The following is a 19,714-nucleotide window of genomic DNA, read 5'->3' on the forward strand; positions in this document are numbered from 1 at the left end:
GTTGGCATGGCGAGCATGCCTTGTGGTGGGGCCGTGAGGCAGAGCGAGCGTGCTGCCGGTAATGGAGCCGTCCTCAGACACACAGCTGCTGCAGAGGGAGGACAGCCACTGGGGGTGACAAAAGAGAAAATGAAAGAGGGAAACTTCCCTATCCATCAGGCCCTGGGGGGCAGTGTTGTCTGTTCCCAAACAGACAACACTGCATGTGTCTGTTTGGAAAACACACAAATCACAACCGCCGTCATTTTCCCTGCACTGCCGCGACAGATTGGAAAGTAAAGGGGGGACATTAAAAGACAGTCACGCCTTGACAGGTATTGATCAGCAGCGTACGCCGGAGGGAGGGAGGCAGGCATGCGAGAGGAACTCCCTCACCAGGGTAGAGGGAGTGGATTTTGCGGGTCCGTTCGGGTTTCGAACCGAAAGGATCTCGAGCGCGTCGGGATTGTTTGAGGCGTGGCCGGGTGCCAACGGCGACTCGACTGGAGTCGTTAGCCGCAGCCTGTGTCATCATCCCGTATCATCATCGCCATCATCGTGTCGTTACCACCGCCGTCTCCGCAGTGCCACATACTGTATACCTCAGGTGACAGACATCTCAATATTCCTTCCCTCCTCCGCCTCCACCTCAGCCTGGCCTTTCTGTCACGCAGGCCCCCCCTGCGCTCCTCTGCCCTCCCCCTCACCAGCCTTGCCCACCACTCTGACAGCACCAGCACGCCACCCGACGGATCCTGCATGCCAATTAGCGTCCTCCTTCCCACGCCTGTGCCAGCCATCATGACCCCCCCCACCTCGCCTCTCTCCCTCTCTGCCCGGCTTCTCCTTCTTTCCCTCCCTCGCCAATTCCGTCCAGAAGCACCCCCCTCCCCACCCTCAGTAGAGCATATTTATCAGTGTGTTTGTGTGTGTGTGTGTGTGGGGGGGGGGGGCACTAAGCTGCAAAGTGGAGGATGTAATTTCTCTGGAGTGGTGTGTGACAGCCTGACCTTCTCCACTCTCTGGGGCCCCATGCTCATCACCATAGATACCTGGTGCCGAGAAACCCAGCGAATAGTTGTAATATTAGCAGCCCCTCGCCACGTGAAACAATCAGGTTTGAAGCAATTTGGGGTGTTTGTTTGAGATGAAAAGGCAGCATGGCTGTCATGGTGAACTCTGTATCCTGGAGGACGGACCTTTAAACGCCTGTCCTTCAGCTAGCGGCCATGTTGAATGTGCCGCGCAAAGTTTCAGTTCAAGTCTGCTGTAACGAGGCTATATCAGCTATTTCTCTCTCCCTCTCTCTCCCTCACGTCCTCTTTCTCTTCCTCTCCCTCTGTCTCCCTCTCTGCATCTCTCACCATCCATTTATATCTGTCTCTCTCCCTTCCTCACCCCCACCCCCTCTCTCTTCCTCTCCTTCTCTTTCTCCCTCTCCATCTCCCTCTCACCATTTACGTGTTTCTCTCTCTCTCCCCCTTACTCTGTCCCTCCCTCTCCCTGTAATAAGTGTTGGCTCTCTGAGGATAGTGAACTGTTGTTGGTATGACTGGAGACAGCAGGGTGGCACAGCTGCTGTCTCTGCCATGTGGCTGGCTGGCTACGGCTACACTGGTCCAAATCCAGGCCAGGGATAGAACGGGCTTGGAGCTGGAAATGATTCTGGGTGTCCACTGTAGGTCCTCTCCTACCCTACCCTACCCTACCCTACCACCCACACACCTCCACCCCCAAGCCACCATGTCTGGTCTACAGGGACAGGGGAACGAGCGGCCCAAGAGGGAGGTAGAGAGAAACAAGGGCTGGATCAGATGGGCTGACAATTGAGGGGAAACGGCAGGAAGAGGAAGGGAAGAGGGGAGGGAAGCGAGCAGTGAGAAGAGGAGCAATTTGATGGTGTAATTATGTTCCTGATAGCACCCTGGGAGATGTGCTTTGGCCAGGCTCCAGGACAGTTGTGCCAAGGCTCTTCAGCATGCACTCCTTCCTTTATGTGAATACACACACACACTCACACATACTGCTGAACACACACGTAAACTGTTACTATGCATCTGAGCGAATGGAAATGTACAAACTCTTATACGCCGCTGCACGCCTTCCTCAACACAGCCCAGAATTTGTGTCAGAGCTCCACAGGAAAACACAAAGAAGAGAGAGAGAGAGAGAGATAGAGAGAGAGAGAGAGAGAGAGAGAGAGAGAGAGAGAGAGAGAGAGAGGAGAGAGGAGAGAGAGAGAGAGAGAGAGAGAGAGAGAGAGAGAGAGAGAGCAACTGTCACTCAGATCAGGCACGCACACACACAGATGAGCAGCTGCACTGATACACGCACACATCTTTCATGCACAGGCAGACACACAGAGGCATGCCCACACACTTGAAAACAAGTGTGTGCACCATTCAAATACACACCTCTCCCTTACCTGGAATATTGTCTTGCATGCATACAGTACTGTGGCACTGTTGCTTATTCTTTTATGGATATTTATTATTCTTCGCTTTTTAGAACAGCCTCAAGTATTCCGGTGCTCCTAGCTCCAGTTTCCTTCGCCCTACACAATATGTTCACAGGAACTTATTGTTGGTACTAGGCGGCACAGTTCGTTTTATGCTCTGCAACCAAGTAACTACATTGTGCTGGCAAGACGAAATAGCTGCAAATGCGTGATAAATTATCCTCAGATCAATTTTTTCATCTTGACCTGAGAAACCAGCGTGTGGACCGTTTTGTCGCTGTACATGACTGTCAAGGCTCCCACTGTGCAATTCTCACAGTGTACGGAGGACTGGGAATAGCACCAGTTCATTTTCCCATCTGTGCTGTCCGTTCAGGTTAATCGTCGGCCAGCTGAGAGAGAGAGAGGGAGAGAGGGAGAGAGGGAGAAATCGAGAGAGAGAAGCGGCAGAGAGGCGGCAATTGCACCCCCTCCTCTCCAAACCCTCTATGCTTCAGGCTGCAGGGAGAAGCAGAGCAATGCGATTTTAATTGAGGAGCATGTGTATCATTTTTCCGTGTTGAAGCAAGTGATCTGCTGGGAATTGTCACGAACAAGGATTGCAAAATTGAGCAACTGACAACTGGAGAGAGAACGGGATAGGGAGCAGTTCCCTCGCTGTTTGTTGGTCGGAACTCCGGGAGCACAGTGCATCGTTGAATGCACTTTTTCTCTGGGGATACCGCGTAAATATTACGCACTGTGAAACGCCGAGCTGGAGCGAAGCCTCTTCTGTCCTGGACGCACGATGCTGATCGGTGAGTCCGGAACGAACTCACCCGGAGACGGTGCTGATGTGGCTTCGAAATCCGCTGCTCGTAGGCTGTTCTAGACGCGAGAGATTGGAGTGCCGCGTGCGCCTGGAATAAGACGGCAAAAGCATAGATGGTCTCTCTTGTTCATGTGCATATTTTATCATGAGAAATTATTCAATATTTTTGGGTAAATGTGTCCATTAGGGGTTGACTGTTTTAAATGAATTAGGAAATACGCACACATCCGTTGGCTGTACGTGCGCAAGTAGGTGAAGTTGTAGGCTATTCACCAAGAACTGTCACAAGGACTGTCACAACGTCTAATATAGTTTCTGTAAATAACGTGCTGTATATAAGGTGCTGTAAATAAGATATTCGTTTGTGTGAGACAACTTACTGAAATGTTGTATTTTAAGGCTCCCAGATTGATCTGTGTGAGATATGAATATAGCAAATGTCCGCGGAGCGGCTGCATTAAGTTTAAAGTTTGGATCCCTCAGATACAACAGTCATGAAGAACAATCGTCATTTTATCTAAAGGATAATTCTGGTTTTGTTTTGTAAAACAACATGAAGCTACAGTAAAATTCCGAGAGAGAGAGAGAGAGAGAGAGAGAGAGAGAGAGAGAGAGAGAGAGAGAGAGAGAGAGAGAGAGAGAGAGAACATTGAGATAACAAGCATCATTTGGAGGTTACTATTTGTCATAAATGTTGAGCATGTTTATGACTTTTGCATGAATTCAAAAATTGTCTGGTCAAAATAGTATGTATGTCAAGTTATATTCGTTACTGAATGTGACTTCTAAAGAAATATATATTTAGGTTACGGCAATCGCCCGTCTAATTCATTATCAATGTCATACCGCGATGTTGGTAAACTCTAATAACGCCATTATTCACGTTAGATTGCATAAACGAAATCTGAAAATGAAGGATTGCCTAATTTATAAGTCTGGCTTCTATAGTTTAGTCTACAATTAATAATGTAGGCTATAAGTCAACTATAATGAATTGCCAAAAACACTAATAGGAAACACACCCATCTCTAACTGATGTAAGAAGGCCCTATCTGGTATTTGCAGGAATTCAAATGTTAATTTCAAGTAGCCTTGCATCCTATATCAGCATGAAGCTTGGTGTATTGATTGATGCAAAATTACCTATTTGCACAAATTGCACATGAAAATTAGGCATTAAGGCGTTACCCTTCTGTGCACATTTTAATGGCAACATTCTACCAATATAGAGTAGTAGCATAATGCGTTTGGCCTACACCTATGATTTTTTCCCTTGAACAAAGGTTAGAAGAACATTGCAACAACCTTGGCCAGTTTTCTTGAAGCAGTCGAGATCTAGTCCTAGTTGCCTATGAGAAATTGAACAAAGATTTACGACCCTTTCATTCCACTCTGCGGTGTATGGTGAAGTACACTTTGGTCTCCCAGCTTTGTCCTTCTGCATTTATCTGGTTGCGTACTAGTCCGAGAGCTGAGAAAGACAGATGCACTGTAAGAACAGACTTCTCTGCAGTGCTATTGTACACTGTTTCATAAGTACAGGCTCTACACTGCTTCCATTTTACTGCCAGACTGACTACTGGAATGTCTGTGTCCTATATGACATCATCCTCTGTCAGCATGTGTCAGGCCTTGAGCCCATCTTTCCCAGTAAAGGAGAAAGTGAAGGGGAGAGTGAGTGAGGGAAGGAGAGAAGGTTACAGAGAAGAAGTGAAAAGCAAAGAAGGATAGAGACCAAAGTGAAAGCAAAGGTGATTATGATTGGAATCCAAAACAGATAACACTGACACTGGTTTACTGAGTTTAATGGCGACAAGACAATACACACCCATGCATGTGCACATATGGTACTCACATACTATACAAACAAGCACACGCACATCCAACAATGATGGATCTCTCTTTAGCATAGATTGTGGGGTGCTTAGAGACGCCGGCACTCTTAAAATGGCTTCAGTGCACGCGCGGATGACTTGAGCAAATGGAATCCATTAGCATTTCTCCAGATATTTATTCCCCTTGTAATGCTTTCCTCACCGGCTGGCTAGTGGAGATGAATGTGTGCCCTGCACCAGGAGCCTGAGACTGAGCGCAAGGGTGGAGGAGTTCCTGGAGAGTTCTCTTTGTCTCTCTCTCTCTCTCTCTCTCTCTCTCTCTCTCTCTCGCTCTCTCTCTCGCTCTCTCTCTCTCTCTCTCTCTCTCTCTCACCTTCGCTCTCTCTCTCACCTTTGCTCTCTCTCTCCTCTGTCTCTCTCTCTCCTCTCTTTTCTCTATCTCTCTCTCTCAACTTCGCTCTCTCTCTCCTCTGTCTCGCTCTCTCTCTCCTCTCTTTTCTCTATCTCTCTCTCTCACCTTCGCTCTCTCTCACCTTCGCTCTCTCCTCTCTCTCTCTCTCTCTCTCTCTCTCTCTCATCTTCGCTCTCTCTCTCACCTTCTCTCTCTCTCTCTCTCTCACCTTCTCTCTCTCTCTCTCTCTCTCTCTCTCTCTCTCTCTCTCTCTCTCTCTCTCTCACCTTCGCTCTCACCTTCGCTCTCTCTCTCCTCTGTCTCTCTCTCTCCTCTGTCTCTCTCTCTCCTCTGTCTCTCTCCTCTCTCCTCTCTTTTCTCTCTCTCTCTCTCAACTTCGCTCTCTCTCTCACCTTCGCTCTCTCTCTCGCTCTCTCCTATCTCTCTCTCTCTCTCACCTCCTCTCTCCTCTCTCTCTCTCCCTCTCTCTCTCTCCTCTCTTTTCTATCTCACCTCCTCTCTCCTCCTCTCTCTCCTCTCTCTCTAAATCCTTCTCCTCCTCTCCTCTTTTACTATCGTCAGCTCAGAGAGAGCGAATAACCTAACTGTCCAGCCTGTATAAATCCTCCATCCTCTGCTGATTTCACCTCATTGTGCCGTGTTAAAACCTGCATTATTGGGTAGGTCCCCGGTGGCTGTGGCCAGCCACTGGTGAATCTCAAATTCATCTCCAGGCAGATTGGCTCAGTTGTATAAGAAATTGGTCGGATTTGCTGTTAGTTGAAGTTCCGGAGGTGGGTTGGGGTGGGGGTGACTCCCCCCCACACACACACACACACAAACAAACAACACCTAAGGGGCACAGGGTGATTGATTCTATATTATACACCGTTCCCATGGGGACAACAGTCTATTCTTCTCCCCAGGCCCTCTTATCTGCGGGATCAGTCCTGTGGGAAAGCAGAATGAATGAAAGGGTTAATCTCTTCAGAACAGGGGCCCCATCCAGGCCAGGCCAGATCAGGGTGATTACAGGGGCGGCTGATGACAGATGGAGGCTCCACCCTGAAGGGGGAGGCTGGAGGCTGGAGGCTGAACAGCAGCGCAGGGTACATATCCCGGTCCCAACTGACGGTGGGACCAAGCTTCAGCCCCTGAGCTACTGAGTAACGAGTGTAAATACTGGTGTTACCTGCCTGTAGGTCTCTCCCGTGTTATTACAGCCGTCAGGCGGTGGCAGGATGTGTGCATACGGCCGTTCCTGCGTCGCTGGTGACGGACGCACGGCTGTTTCCACGTCGGCCGGCTCCACGGCACATCTCTGAGGCGGTGTCTAGGGCCCGGTCTGTTCCCACACCGGGGGGGGGCGTAATTGCACGTCTGTTGGAAGTCCCCAGGTGTGGTGGGTGTAACAGAGGATCTAATTAAAAGGCTTTGGTGTTGGGCTAAAGAGCCTTGGTGCTCTTCCCACCAAATTGACGTCCTCACACACACCCACACGTTCACGTCTCATATCCCAGTTAGTCGTCACACACACCCACGCACCATGGGTGGGTGGGTGTGTGTGAAACCTCTTTTTCGGTCATACTGTGCCTGTATGTGTTACGGTTGTCTGTGTGTGTCTCTGAGAGTTTGTGTGAATGCCTGTATATTTGCATGTGTGCCTGCCTGCCTTCCTGTGTGTGTGTGTGTGTGTGTGTGTGTGTTTGTAGTGCAGCAGTGATATTTTCTCAGGAGGCCAGGGGTAAAGACTGTGAGGCGGCTGTGATGGATGGATTTTCTGGGCCTTCTGTCTCCTCCTGCATCCCTCATGCTAGCTGTGTCTGCAGCAGCGGCGGTGGTGGTGGTGGTGGTGGTGGCGGTGGTGGTGGCACCACTCCAAATGCTAGTGAACCTGGCTCCACCTGTAGGTCCCAGACGTCTGGCCGAGACGGCACACAACCCCGACTCACGCTGTACATCTGCTACCTCCCTTCTCACCTCAACAGCAGTCTGCGGACGCCTTTCCCTCCGCCCCCGACACACAGTTCCTGTTTACGCCCTGCGTTTGGGTTGCGGGGCTGCGTGCATCCCATAATGTTTCCCATTCGAAACATTCAGTTGAAGAAGAAAATAAAGAACAAAGACGACGCAGTGGCCGCGCGGTGAACGGCACATATTTCGACAGACGGGTGTTTCCCCTCAGTCTGTTACAGTAACACCCAATCTGCAGTGTACAGATACGTTCCCTGTCCCCCACCCCCACCCCACCTGCCTTACCCTGCCCGTGTCTGCCTGCCCCTTCACGGCTACATGAGGAGACAGAGCTGGCCTCTAATCCCTTTATCCAGCCTGGGACTCCTGGGAGAAAAACAGCAAGCGAGGCAGGCTTTTTTTAATCTACTGTCGGCCTCTGTCTCTCTGTCGGTCCTCAGCCCTGCTCCAGCTCCTCACCCCTCTCTGATCCTAGCTGATGTCCTTGCCATAGGTCTGATGGTGCTGATTAGTGTTGTGGAGATGGTTAGGGCTTTAAGGGAGTTAGAGGAGTGTGTGTGTGTGTGTGTGTGTGCGCTTGCGGGTGTGTGTGTGTGTGTGTGTGTAGGGGGGAACTGTGATGGAAGTCCCTGTAACGATTTGACCTGTCCACATGTACCTGTAGGGGCTTTCAGAAAGGTCAACGATCAGTGCGGCCCACTGGCCAATGAGGTCGCTGAACTATTGCGCAACCTCTCGCCAGCCTCAGTCTCTCTGTGTTCTCGTTGGGTTCTCTTCTGTGTGAATTTTCTCTATTGCCAAATGAATATTTCTTCATGTGTTTTTCCTGAAATACGCTTGTATGCCTGTGTACCGTTTGACCGTGTACCGTATGCCTGCGTTCCATTTCATTTGTTCGTGTGCATGTGCAACAGTGCATGGTCATGTATGAACGTACGCACGCTTGCACACGGAGCATAAGGAGCGAACATGTAAACGGCAGCGCGTGCGTGTGAGCGCGTGCGTGTGAGCGCGTGCGTGTGAGCGCGTGCGTGTGTGTCAGCCCTCTCTGGCCCCCGGTCTCCTGCGGGGGTTATGCCACAGCGTGTGAGTGACATTGCGAGTCATTACAGTGAAGTGACAGCGTGGGCTTGATTGGTCGGCCCGCTGACGTGACGGCTGTATGCTGGGAGCTGTGGGCATATGCGAGGCCCAGCAGGAGTTCTGACAACATGAAAAATGGCCCTGCACAAGCCTCAGCTCCGAAGCCTCTCCACTTTGCCTCACATGCTAGGCTGAGGCTAGAGACTGAGGCCTCCTAGGGGCATGTATGCGTGGATGTGCTGATGATTGTGCTCTTGTGTGCGTTCAAAGCGGGTTCAGTTGTGCTTGTGTGTGTGCTGTCTTAGCCAGGGTGTGTGTGTGCTGTATTAGCAAGGGTGTGTGTGTGTGTGTGTGTGTGTGTGTGCTGTATTAGTAAGGGTGTGTGTGTGTGTGCTGTATTAGCAAGGGTGTGTGTGTGTGTGTGTGTTTGTGCTGTTCTTGCCAGGGTGTGTGTGTGTGTGTGCTGTCTTTGTCAGGGTGTGTGTGTGTGTGTGTGTGTGTGTGTGTGTGTGTGTGTGTGTGTGTGTGTGTGTGTGTGTGTGTGTGTGTGAGAGATGTCTTGTCAACTTATCTCAGTCGACTACGAGGCTGCTCTTTTAAGTGAAGAGGTGACCACTTCTCCGCTTGACCATGTGACCTTGAAACAGAGGGCAGGCGGAACAAAGACACCGGGGTCATGTCAGACGGAGAGAGACATAAAAAGGGAGGGGAGAGAGAGCAGCAACAACAACAAAAACGACAATAGAGACGAACAAATAAAGAAGCGAGGGTGAGAGAAACCCTGTTCCTGTTTCTCCTTCAGTGTTTTTATCAATATCCATCACACCCGGCTGTCTATAAGCACCCTGACTCTTGTAGCGTGGACTATGGCTCCAAGAACAACAAACACCATTGATTTAACAGTCAAATCCAGCCATCAAAACGTTGGGCTACAGGCGCTGACCCTAAAAAACTCCAGGGTCCAATGCACACAATCGAAAACAGCGTGTGTATAAACGCTGATAACAGTAAACAGAGACACAGTGATCCAGGTCTAATAGCTGTCTGTGTTCCAGGCTTTGTTAGCCGTTTGGCTGCTTACCTCTGCCTGCCTGCGCTGCTCTAACATCTCTGGAGCATTCATTTAACAGCCCACTGCTCTCTAGATTAATTATACGGAGAGTAAATTAAATGCCTACCCGTCCCCAACACACATAGACACACACACACACACATGTGCACACACACTCACTCTGTTTGCCCTTGTATACAGTTTTTTGTTAGTATTGCCTTGAACTCAGCCTTGTTGGGTAGATGCTGTGGAGGTGTAATGAAAGATGGATGGTAGGTCGAGTATTAAGCTGGAGTTGTAGGTGTAAGTCGATCTAGCAGTAAGGGTCTTCTTTAGCGGCTTGTCCTCTGTCTGTCCTAGAGAGGTTTCCTTACTCCTTACAAATGAACCGGCCTAATGACGGGATACGAGACGACATGATGAACACGGGCACATTAATATCTCTCTCTTTCTTTGTCTCTCTGTCTTTTTTACTGTCTCTCATCTCCACCCTTCTCCCTCCCAACCTCTCATTCTCGCTCTCTCCCTCTCTCTTTCTCTCCTCTCCTCTCCCTCGCCCTCTCTCTCTCCCTCTCTCCCTCTCTCTCTCCCTCTCTGACGGCTCACAGGAAACATCCAGTCTGTGTGTGTGTGTGCTGATTTCTGTGGCGCTGACTGCCATTCGCCACATTAGTGTGTGACAATGGGCCTCTTTGAAGTGGGTTATCCTTGCTGGGCTCCAGCAGCCATGAGCCAGCTCCCAGAGCAGACAGGACCAGCTGGGAGCATGAGAAGACCACAAGCACATCCACACACATACCCAGTTACCTGTTCTCACACGCACAGATCCACACACATACCCAGTTACCTGTTCTCACACGCACAGATCCACACACATACCCAGTTACCTGTTCTCACACGCACACATCCACACACACACAATTTCACAACGTGGGCATTGTGTTAACACCGTGTAGGTAACAAACAGTCGCACAGCACTCACACAGAACGTGCATTGTTTGAATGTGTACCTTCCACGTGCAATGCCCTGTGTTGTAGTCCTCACCCTTATTACATTCATCCTCAACAGTATACAGTGCTACACTAACATTGTTACTCTGGCCTAGATAAGAAGCAGCCACTACCATCCATCAACTCCTCTATCATCCATCCATCCATCCATCTCTCTCTCTCGCTCTCTTCTCTCTCTCTCTTTTCTTGGCCCCACTCCTTCTATCCTTTCAGTATGGGTGCAGTCCTATCTGTGGTCTGGTATCTCTGTTTATCTCCAAATGCTCCTTTTTTCATTTGAGTAAATGCCTTCATTCCCTGCTCCTCTATGAGGAAGCTGATAAGGAAATGTCTTTTTATCCAAAGCAGATAGGCTTTCCCCCCTCAGCTCTGCTGTGGGGGTGGGTGTGCTGTCCGTGTGGATGTGCGTGTGTGTGTGTGTGTGTGTGTACCAGTTTGAGGATTGAATGTGTAATTGCAGTGGTATGTGATTGTGTTTGCTGGATGGTATTTGTGCGAGCTTAGCGGGCTGGTGTTCATGTGTGTACACAGAAAGTACTTGACGTACAGGAGACAAACCTGTCTAAGCCGAACTGTCTTGTGCTGACAATCATTTAGATGTGGCATTTCAGTGATTACACTTCATTGCATAAGGACACCGGAATGGTCCAGGAGCTTCTAATGTGGAGTGATTAACCAGGACAAGCAAATCATCTCATCCCCACTGTGTGTGTGTGTGTGTGTGTGTCTGTGTGATTCTGTGCCTGCCTGTTGTGTTTACGCTGTCTGTGTGTGTGACTGTTCTTGAACGTTGAAAATCCTCAAAGGAATTGATTAAGACTGTAGTGGATTTGTCTGTGGACTGGTGGGAGATTAGGCTTGGCTGTGTCTGCCTGTGTAGCTGTGTAGCTGTGTACTCCCTGCCTCTACTGAGAGAGGACTCTGCCCCCACTGCCTTTTCCTTCCCCAATGCAACTGTATTGACTGGCCTTTTGATTCCGCAAATGTCACACCAGCACCGGGCGTGGGATTGTGACCGCCGAGGGACCTGAGACGGTGACTAATTTGTGTTTGTTATTGACTTGAACTGCCCGTTTGCCCATCCTGAAAATCACATTTTCAGAAATTGAATTCTTTCGGTGAAGGGGTTAGGGCTTAATGTCAATAATTTGCAAGAGTTGAACAAATTGCATTTGTTCGGTCACAAGGTGTGCCCCTGTTGAAATAACAGAGGTTGCCTGTCGATTTGCCCCCCCCCCGAGTCTCTCCCCCTCAGGGGAGGGTGGTCCGTGGAGTCACCTGCCTCTATCGCACTGCTGGTGCCCTGCCGCTGTGTCCTGTGCAGGCCTCAGAGATCCCGGTCATGGTGCGGTGGTGCTGCTGTAGTCGGACTTCCCAGGGCCTCTCCTGGCCACAGGAGAACGTTCCAGATCATTTCCTTCTCTGAGGTGCAGGAGAATTGAGATGCACAGCCTGGCCTGGCTTTTAGCTGTGCACATCGTCACATGTCCCCCTCACCCCAGCCATCGCTACGTCTGCTGGTCTGCCTCCCCCTCACCCCAGCCATCGCTACGTCTGCTGGTCTGCCTCCCCCTCACCCCAGCCATCGCTACGTCTGCTGGTCTGCCTCCCCCTCACCCCAGCCATCGCTACGTCTGCTGGTCTGCCTCCCCCTCACCCCAGCCATCGCTACGTCTGCTGGTCTGCCTCCCCCTCACCCCAGCCATCGCTACGTCTGCTGGTCTGCCTCCCCCTCACCCCAGCCATCGCTACGTCTGCTTGTCTGCCTCCCCCTCACCCCAGCCATCGCTACGTCTGCTTGTCTGCCTCCTCCTCACCCCAGCCATCGCTGAGTCTACCCCCCCCTCACCCCAACCCCCTCCTCCCCCCCTGCTGTTAAACAGCCCGTCCCTGCCCCCAGGGGGAAAGCATACATGGCCTGAACACACAGTCACATTGCTGTGGCTCAGCCCTAGGGGCACGGTAGCAAAGCTGTTGCAGCCGGTGTTACAGTTCCCCCCCACCCCCCCTTACTTGGTTCCCATGGTGAGGCAGGCTGATGATCCTATTCAGGGTGATCTAAGGATATTAGACATAGTCAGACACATCTGAACCTTCCCTTTTTAGACTGCCATTTTGACTGGAAATGTCTGAAGCATTCAGCGTAGTGAGGAGAGTGAATTGGTAGCATTTCTAACGAGAGTTGATCGTGAACGCGCTCTACCACCTGTTCAAATTAGCTAATTACCACAATCAGATCCCAGGTTTGTTCTTTCATTACATTCAAGTCCATTTTGTCTTCTAATCAACTGTGTCCCAATGTCTTTGTGTGTGTGTGTGCGTACGTGCGTGCATGTGTGTGTGTGTATGTTCCATTGCAAAAACAGAAGTGCTATTCAGTGGCGGTATAACCGTGTGTGTTTGGAGGCTGACCAGTGGTGTGACTGTGAGCGTGCGACGGGGGGTCTCTCCTCACTCAGTGTCATTAACACAGCGGACATCTTGACCCGCCTTCCATCTCCAACCTCCAGCCACTCACTCCTGCTGTTGTCTAGTCCAGATTAACCCTTAATGCTCTTTGTCTCGGGGGGAGGGGGGGGGGGGGGGGGGGGGGGACAGACTGATCAGGTTTAGCGTGGGCCGGCTGGGTTGCAATGGCATATGTTGAGCGGGGGTCAAAGGTTAGAGCTGGGCCATGAGACTGGAATTCCCGTAAACCTTTGAGTTCTGTTACGTCTACCATGCTTCTGTGTGAGAGATTAGAACCCCTACATTAGATGCATTGTAAAAACCAGTCATCATAAAAGCCTCCATCTTCTTCTACAGTCTCCCCCACCCCAACCCCCCCCCCCCCCCCCACCCCCCCACCCCGGGAGTCGGGCTGCTGTTATCTACACTACACATGATCTAGCGTGTGTGCATCAGAGAGCGTTCTGATGCTGCGTAGGCGTTTGTGTGCGTGTGCGTGTGTGTGTGTCCATTCCAATGGCCCCCAAGCTCACTTTATCTTTTTATTAGATCGTCGTCCCCTTGGTCTACTGGTAAGTGGTACGTTTTGACGGTTGAGAACACTCCAGTGACTTTCAATTGGGATTTATCTCCTTTTGAAATCTGCCAAGGCCTCTACGGATGCACAGGACAAAGAGAGAGAGAGAGACAGAGAGAGAGACAGAGAGACAGAGAGAGAGAGAGAGAGAGAGAGAGAGAGAGAGAGAGAGAGAGAGAGAGAGAGAGAGACAGAGAGAGACAGGGAGAGGCAGAGAGAGGCAGAGAGAGAGAGAGGCAGAGAGAGAGACAGAGAGAGACAGAGAGAGACAGAGAGAGACAGAGAGAGGCAGAGAGAGAGAGAGGCAGAGAGAGGCAGAGAGAGAAGATCCAGAAGGAGTGTATTTGCAGTCTCAGTGTCTCTCCTGTGACGGTGGAATCTGAAGGGACAGCTCACTATATCACTCAGCCGTTTGTTATTGTGTCTGAATCAGGAGACAGAAGAAAAAGTGTCTCTGTCCCTCCTCCACTGCCTGAAGGTGAAAGCCATGCATCACTCAGTGTGTGTGTGTGTGTGTGTTTGTCTGTGTGTGTGTCTGCCTGTGTCCAGAGCTATCAAGTGTCAGGGGCCATTGTTCAGGCTGAGTGAAGCCGATTGAATTCCTGCGATTCAGTTTGGTATTCCACCCGTGTGGAACTGAACTAACCTCTCGGGGTGACGCCATGTTTAACTAGACTTAAAAAAGCAAAAGACATCAGTTATGTCTGACTCTTGTTCCATTCAACTCCGTCTCCTTCTTTATGTCTCCCTCCTTTTTTCCTCTCCTTCCCTTCTTATATCTCGGCTCCTTCATCTCTTATGGAGCCTCCACCGTGTCCCTATGCAGATATGAAAGTTGTCTCCTGTTGACACAGACAGTCCCCAGGGCACTCCGAGAATTAATGAAGTGCTTGACTTCATACGGAACTTTGAGTGTTTATCTGTGTTTGCCGGGGCTGAGAAAACGTGTTTGTAATTCCTGGTGCTTTTCTGCTCCGAGTCCCACTGATCCGAGTTTCTGCTCTTTCTGCGCCAGCGAATAAAAGCCAGGGGAAAGTTTACAGCAAATGTCACTCAGTGTTGGACTGATGAGCAGTGTGCGCTCAGCCCCCTTACTCAGACACCCCAAAACACCCTCTACCATCCTTTAGCCTGGATGCTGGTCCTCCATGCAACACCCCCCTCCACACACACACACCTCCACCCTAACTCCCCCCCTCCTGGGCACACAACCAGTTCTGACAAGAGTCATGCTCCAGTGATTCCCTCTGCACCCTCTGGCATGATGCATCCCCTCACCCCAAGGCCACACCCCCCCCTCCCCAGCCCCCCACCCCCTGCCCAGTATCATCTCTCCGAGCCCCCCCTCCCCCCCCCCTCCTCCTCCCCTGTCACCACTCCCAGAGAGGTCGCGCACCTGTCGCCCCATGTAAACAGGAAATGAATAATTCAAAAGCGGGGCTATGTTGACTGGAACAGCTGATGTCCTCTGTGACGAACAGAGATTCATCCTGAGGATTCACACTGTAATCCTCCCATCATATCAGACTAATGAGAAATACCCAGGCCTCCCAAGAGTCTGATCACCCAGTGCTCAGCCACTGGGTGTCCTTGACCTCTGGAGTCCGAGTTGACATCAGAAATCTATCTCCGGCTTTTCCCCACCAACTAATATTTAAGCTGCTCCGAGTGCCTTACTTGGAGTCCAGAGGATTGAGACTGCAGTTCCTCTATCCATGTTATTTGTTTCTCTGCTCTTGTTCAAGTGCTTAGCCTTCATAATGATGCCAAAACATGGACCTCTGAAGAACACCTGCGCTGGAGTGCATGTGTGTTTGTGTGGGTGGGTGGGTGGGTGTGTGTGTTAGACACCTGAGCATGAGCATGAGAAGTAGCCGGATGCCAGTAGAGGCTGCTGGGTAGTTTTCCGCTGTTCAAGTGATTGGGCTTCTCTCCTTATCACCATGCCAGCAGGTGGCTGAGTCCCACTCCATGCTCTAAGAGGATTCACAATTACAGCATCATGGCACCCCCACCACCCCACCCCCAAACACACACACACACACAGAACCCTTCCAGGAACCCCGCTGGCCGGTACATTGAGACATTTACATTTAGTCATTTAGCAGACGCTCTTATCCAGAGCGACTTACAGTAAGTACAGGGACGTTCCCCCGAGGCAAGTAGGGTGAAGTGCCTTGCCCAAGGACACAACGTCAGTTGCCATGACCGGGAATCGAACTGGCAACCTTCGGATTACTAGCCCGATTCCCTCACCGCTCAGCCACCTGACTCCCGGTAGCTCCCTCTGCGCCAGACACCTGCCTGGTCCCTGATAACAATCCTTGTCTGCCCTCCTTGTGTCTCCACGCTGAACCCAGACGGAACAGGACGGGGTCCCAGGACCACAGGTCCAGACAGAAATCCCGATGTCATGTTTAGCGTTCTGTTGAAGGCATCAACAAAGATGGCTGCCTAGCCGACGGTTCCGTGGCTAGCATGTAGAATCGTGTCCTTTTGTCTTCTCCTGTCTTTGTAATGACACACGAGGAATGAGAGGAGAGGTACGAATGCCAACGCTTTGAGGAAAAGGGGAGACAAAAACAACAAAGGGCAGAAATGCTCATAGGCAGGCCAATTTGCAGCTTGCAGCTGTTTCTCTTCCAAGAGTGTGGATGGACTGTCTCCTCAGTCTGAAGAGAGTCTCACAATCCAGGCAGCGAGTTTCGCTCAGACCTGATTGGAGGCCAGCGTTTGGCAGAAGATGACACTTCTCCTTTATTGGACGGCTTTGTCTGACTAACCTGAGCGGTGTTCAGCTTAGTTAGCAGGTGTTCAGACGTGGATGTGATAAGGCAGGACAAGGAAACCAGAGGAGCTTGCTTCCTTCCAGCTGTGGAATATCGCAAATTGTTCTGCTTGCTAAGATTTAAAATCTTAGTTCTGAAAATATCATACTTATTATCTTGTTTCAAAAATGTAATTTGTGGTGTATTCTTAAGCCTACTTATTTCTAGACAGGAACCAACTTATTTTAAGATATCTTGTCGAGTAAAATTATCTGTCCATGCAGCAAGATAATTTCACTAGTATTAAGTCATTTTCTCTTCAAATTTAGTGTTAATTTCTTGTATTTTAGCAGAACTTTTTTGCAGTGCAGAATGTGACTTCAGCAGCAGAATAGGATTGGAATCACTATGGCCTCCGTGGTCATTCCCGGTTGGTTATCCCAAGCCCACCAGACACAGGGACTACAACACTCAATAAACATCTCTTTGTTTGTGTGTGTCTGTGTGTGTGTGTGTGGGGCGGGGGGGGGGGGGCACAGTATTTGTGTGTCCAGGTGTCAGGTGGCTGAGCGGTAAGGGAGTTGGGCTAGTAATCTGAAGGTTACCGGTTCGATTCCAGGCTGTGCGAAATGACGTTGTGTCCTTGGGCAAGGCACTTCACCCTACTTGCCTCGGGGAGAATGTCCCTGTACTTACTGTAAGTCGCTCTGGATAAGAGCGTCTGCTAAATGACTAAATGTAAATGTTTGTGTGCACGTACGCTCGGTGCCTAGTCCCACGCCCTCAGACTTGTAACATGGTACGTGTGTACAAGGTACTCCGTGGCTCCTGCCCTCCGTTTGGCCACACCGCTGTCTCACCTTTGTTTCGCTGCATGTGCTTTGCGAGGTGAAAATCAAATGAGGCTAATGAAAGTATGTGGTGGCTGTAAAAACACAGCTCCTCCAGCCATGAATCACGGCCCACAGATGTGTGTCTGTAGATTAATCTCGGCGCTCATGAGCAATTATTTTCCCTCCGACGCTGAGGCATGAGGCTGATTCGAAACAATTACGTCCCAGGTTGGTCAAAATTATCTCCTTCGTTTTTCCCACTCCGGTGGTGATTGAGAATGAAGTCCTTTTAGAAAGCAGCCAGGTTACATCCAGGTAATTGGTTTTCAACCACAGAATGTCCTCCACACAATATATGAGTAAATATACAAGCCATAATCAACCTAATAGTGCAGTGTGAGACTGATATTTACATGGTCCATTTCCCAGTCGTGTTACCCCCCTTACCCCTTAACCCGTTTCCCTGACAGAAATTTCCAATTAATATCCAGTTTATTCATTTATTGACAAAGCTCTGCTTGATTGTTGCCGGAGGACTGATTGTAGCACATAGTAGTTTAGCGTCACCATCCGTTCAAAGGGATGGTCTGCATGAGGAACATGGGAACTGGTATCTTCCACGTGCCAGCTTCCTACTAAGTTTAGAAAATGGAGAAAAACCAACTTTGCCTGCAGCTACAGTAGTATGACTTAAAACGAACAAAGCATTTTCTTAGTGAGTACACATTTCCATTAAGGGTTATAATTGGCCACAGACACACATACGCCCAAGAGAGGAATTGTAAATTGAGAGTGTTAACCGGATAGGGGGGAAACAAAAAGAGTGTAAATGGGATTTAATCGAGAGCAAGGAGAGAGCCATGGGCAGACTGCCTCATACAACGGGTAATTTGATCACAAATCAGTTCCTTTAAACAATTTCGAAATGTGCTTTGTACCGGAAACGATTTTTTCTAATGATTAAATGTCCATTCTGTGTGCAAGCAGGTATTTAAGGGAAAGGCTTGTCATCATTCTGTAAGACACTGAGATTCTGCGGGGGTGTTTGCATTCAGTACACTCTAAGAATGTTCAATAATTGCCTTTTTCTTCTGACTGTATTTGTCGGAATTGGTCGGTTATGAGTTTGAGTGCATATATTGGACTTGAATGATTGTTCTTGCACATTCCTTATTCATCGTCTTCTCTAGACCCAAACGTTTCCTGCTTTTGTGCAAGTGTGTGTGTGTGTGTGTGTGTGTGTGTGTGTGTGTGTGTGTGTGTGTGTGTGTGTGTGTGTGTGTGTGTGTGTGTGTGTGTGTGTGTGTGTGTGTGTGTGTGTGTGTGTGTGTGTGTGTGTGCGTGCGTGCGTGTGTGTGCCTGTTTGAGAGTGTATGTGCCTAATGTGTGCACTTACACAACTTTCTACTTATTTTCTCATATCAAGCCTGAGATCAAATTAGCCAGATATCCTCTGACAGATGCTTATTTTTCCAAACAGACAGGGAACCCTCCCTGGGTTCATTCTTCTCCACTGGCCTGACGCAGCCAATCAACTCATAATAAGGTGTCACAGTTGGCATGAAGGCCGTTTGACGGTTGGTCGACCAGCCTGATATTTATTCATGTAAAAAGCGGTGTAGCCGTTAATGTCACTTCCACAAATGGCTCAATTTGCTGGTGAAATGAACCTCATCTGAGCCCCTGTCAATCCCCTGGGGTTTCTGTAGCACTGAGCACTGCCAGAACATTTATACAGGAAATATACATGTGTTTTTTCCCTATCCAGTCATGGATCATTTAATCAACTCCTACTCGACTTAATCCATCACCATGAAACTTTGAGTTTGTATTCTAAATGTTGACATGTCAATATAGTGTGAGGTTGGCCGTTAGTGTACTGCAAGCCTTGTGTGATGGTTGTGAGGATGCAACCAGGAGTACCTCGGCAAGGCTGAAGTCTGTAAATACAGCATACCTTTGATGATTTTACAGGCTCTTTAAAGAGCTTAAATATTTTATAAGATCATCTGGGCTTGCCTGGAGATAGAGACGTTTTCTATCTTTGTATGAGGAGAGAAGAGATAAGGAAGTAAAGGATATAGCCTACCATTTACTTAAGTTTCTTGCCCTGAAGCACAAAATAAGATTTTTTTGAACTGCTGTTTTGCTGTTTATGGGCACGCTGAGTTTCAGTGTAGACAGCTGCAGAGCGCTAGCCAGCCGCTGGCACCATCTGCATAGATGAATGTGTTTGATATTTCCCTCCTCCTCCTGCACTTTCTTGTCTAGTGCTAGAAATCATAAGCGTCTCCATAGCTATGGCCCGGGTTCCTCACGGGGCTTTGCAGGGGGGAGCGGGGTAATTTGTTTCTGGAAGGCTCCGGGCTTATCGTCTCCGCTCGACAGATGGGCTATGCTTCTCCTAAAGTCGGGTTCGCCGCACGTTGGGTTTTCGGCGTGAGTTGCTCTCTGCGTTCCTGACAGAACTCATTACAGACTCTCCCCGGGAGAGC

The 19,714-nt window shown here is 49.6% G+C and overlaps 1 protein-coding gene across 1 annotated transcript in view; it reads left to right on the plus strand.

Annotated features, from left to right (window-relative positions):
• The window catches only part of znf385c (zinc finger protein 385C), a 58,961-nt gene that overhangs the window by 16,994 nt on the left and 22,253 nt on the right, over window positions 1-19,714 (plus strand). Inside the window, exon 2 of the mRNA XM_067233230.1 lies at window positions 12,336-12,353. Within this exon, the coding sequence (XP_067089331.1) occupies window positions 12,336-12,353 (18 nt within the window). The remainder of the gene's footprint in view (window positions 1-12,335; window positions 12,354-19,714) is intronic.

Source organism: Osmerus mordax, chromosome 3 (genome assembly GCF_038355195.1).
Source record: "Osmerus mordax isolate fOsmMor3 chromosome 3, fOsmMor3.pri, whole genome shotgun sequence".
NCBI classification, from domain to species: Eukaryota; Metazoa; Chordata; class Actinopteri; order Osmeriformes; family Osmeridae; genus Osmerus; species Osmerus mordax.